The sequence below is a fragment of the Etheostoma cragini genome, chromosome 11 (assembly GCF_013103735.1).
Source record: "Etheostoma cragini isolate CJK2018 chromosome 11, CSU_Ecrag_1.0, whole genome shotgun sequence".
In the NCBI taxonomy this organism is placed as follows: domain Eukaryota; kingdom Metazoa; phylum Chordata; class Actinopteri; order Perciformes; family Percidae; genus Etheostoma; species Etheostoma cragini.
In genome coordinates, this window is record NC_048417.1 from 3,390,826 (window position 1) to 3,392,470 (window position 1,645).

At 39.4% G+C, this 1,645-nt stretch overlaps 1 protein-coding gene across 1 annotated transcript in view; it reads right to left on the reverse strand.

The window, feature by feature from the left end:
- dnajc10 (DnaJ (Hsp40) homolog, subfamily C, member 10) overlaps positions 1-1,645 on the reverse strand; it is a 25,293-nt gene that overhangs the window by 20,064 nt on the left and 3,584 nt on the right. Inside the window, exons 3-4 of the mRNA XM_034885996.1 lie at positions 1,244-1,409; positions 923-1,015 (exon numbers count right to left, since the gene is read on the reverse strand). Coding sequence (XP_034741887.1) covers positions 923-1,015; positions 1,244-1,409 — 259 coding nt within the window. The remainder of the gene's footprint in view (positions 1-922; positions 1,016-1,243; positions 1,410-1,645) is intronic.

A 1,645-nucleotide genomic window follows, 5' to 3' on the forward strand; every position in this document is an offset into this window, starting at 1 on the left:
CACACACACACACACACACACACACACACACACACACACACACACACACACACACACACACACACACACACATCATTTCAGACACAACAGGCCAAACCAGGGCTACCATACTAGTGAATAACATGTTAGACTAGACCACCAGGGCTAAAATACCAGACACTATTAGACCAGACCAGGGCTAAAATACTAGAGAATATTAGACCAGACCAGGGCTAAAATACCAGACACTATTAGACCAGACCAGGGTTGAAATACTAGAGAATATCAGACCAGACCAGGGCTAAAATACCAGAGAATATTAGACAAAACCAGGGTTAAAATACCAGAGAATTTTAGACCAGACCAGGGCTAAAATACCAGACACTATAAGACCAGACCAGGGCTAAAATACCAGACACTATTAGACCAGACCAGGGCTAAAATACCAGACAATATTGGAGCACACCAGGGCTAAAATCCCGGTGAATAACATTTGGAGATACCGTCTTGCTTTGTCTAATACAAACTGCTGAAGCTTCATGTTGTCTCTCACTCTTTCCTACCAGAAGAAATAAGATACCAAAAATAACAATTAACTGTAATTCCCTAACAGGAAATAAACATTAGAACAAGTTTAAATAATGGAAGTTCACTCCGAGGACTCAGACAGTGTCTTTACCTGACGCTTTATATACTGTGTTTAACATCACTGGTGTTTGTTTAACCCTCGTGTTGTCCTCGGGTCAAATTGACCCGTTTTCCTATCTCAATGTGCTTTTAAATTCCCCAAAATAACATGATTAATTCCACACAACGCTCTTTGGCAAGTACAAATCTCTACTTTCATTCATTTTGGGGCGTCTTATTCAATTTTATAGCATTTAAAAAAACATTGAAGTGGTTTTGAAATAGTATTGAGTAAAGTTCCCAGTGCTGAAATCACTGGCTTCAGTTTGAAGGTGTGAAAAAGAAAAACGTCTCTTACCAAAGTCTCCGCTGTCCAACGTGATGATCTCCAAATCATCATCGTAGATACCTGAACAGAAAGGAAGGGATTTGATTCATTCACAGTAAAAAAAAAAAAATATATATATATATATATATATATATATATATATATATATATATATATATATATTAATAATAATAAATCAACTCATAGTTTAATATCTTAAATGTTTAAACATCCTCTCACGGTTTCAATGCAAGACAAACAAATGAAGGCGTGTCTTCTAGCAGCGACACCGCGGTTACGCAGGCTTACCAAAGTCGTATCGGTAGAAGTTCCAGCTCTCGTAGCGTCCTCCCTGCTGCTGCTCGTCCAATCCCTTTTCTCCGTATTTGTCATACTTCTTCCGGAGGTCTTCGTCCTTCAGGACCTCGTAGGCCCGATTCACCTGCAGGAACTTCTCGTGGGCCGAGGCGTCGCCCTAAAAACACAACGCTTTGATTCAGACCTGGGTCAAAATGAGTCAATTCTCCGATTACTATTAGATCTTTGTGTGAGTGATCGGATATTGATTAACAAAACCCAGAAATCAATATTTTAATATCGGCCTTTTCACCATGGTTATATAGTAAAAGTACTTTTACTGAAAGATAGTTTGTTTTAGGCATTTTAGGCCTTGATTGGAGAGGACAAATGTGGACATGGGGGGGGGGGGGG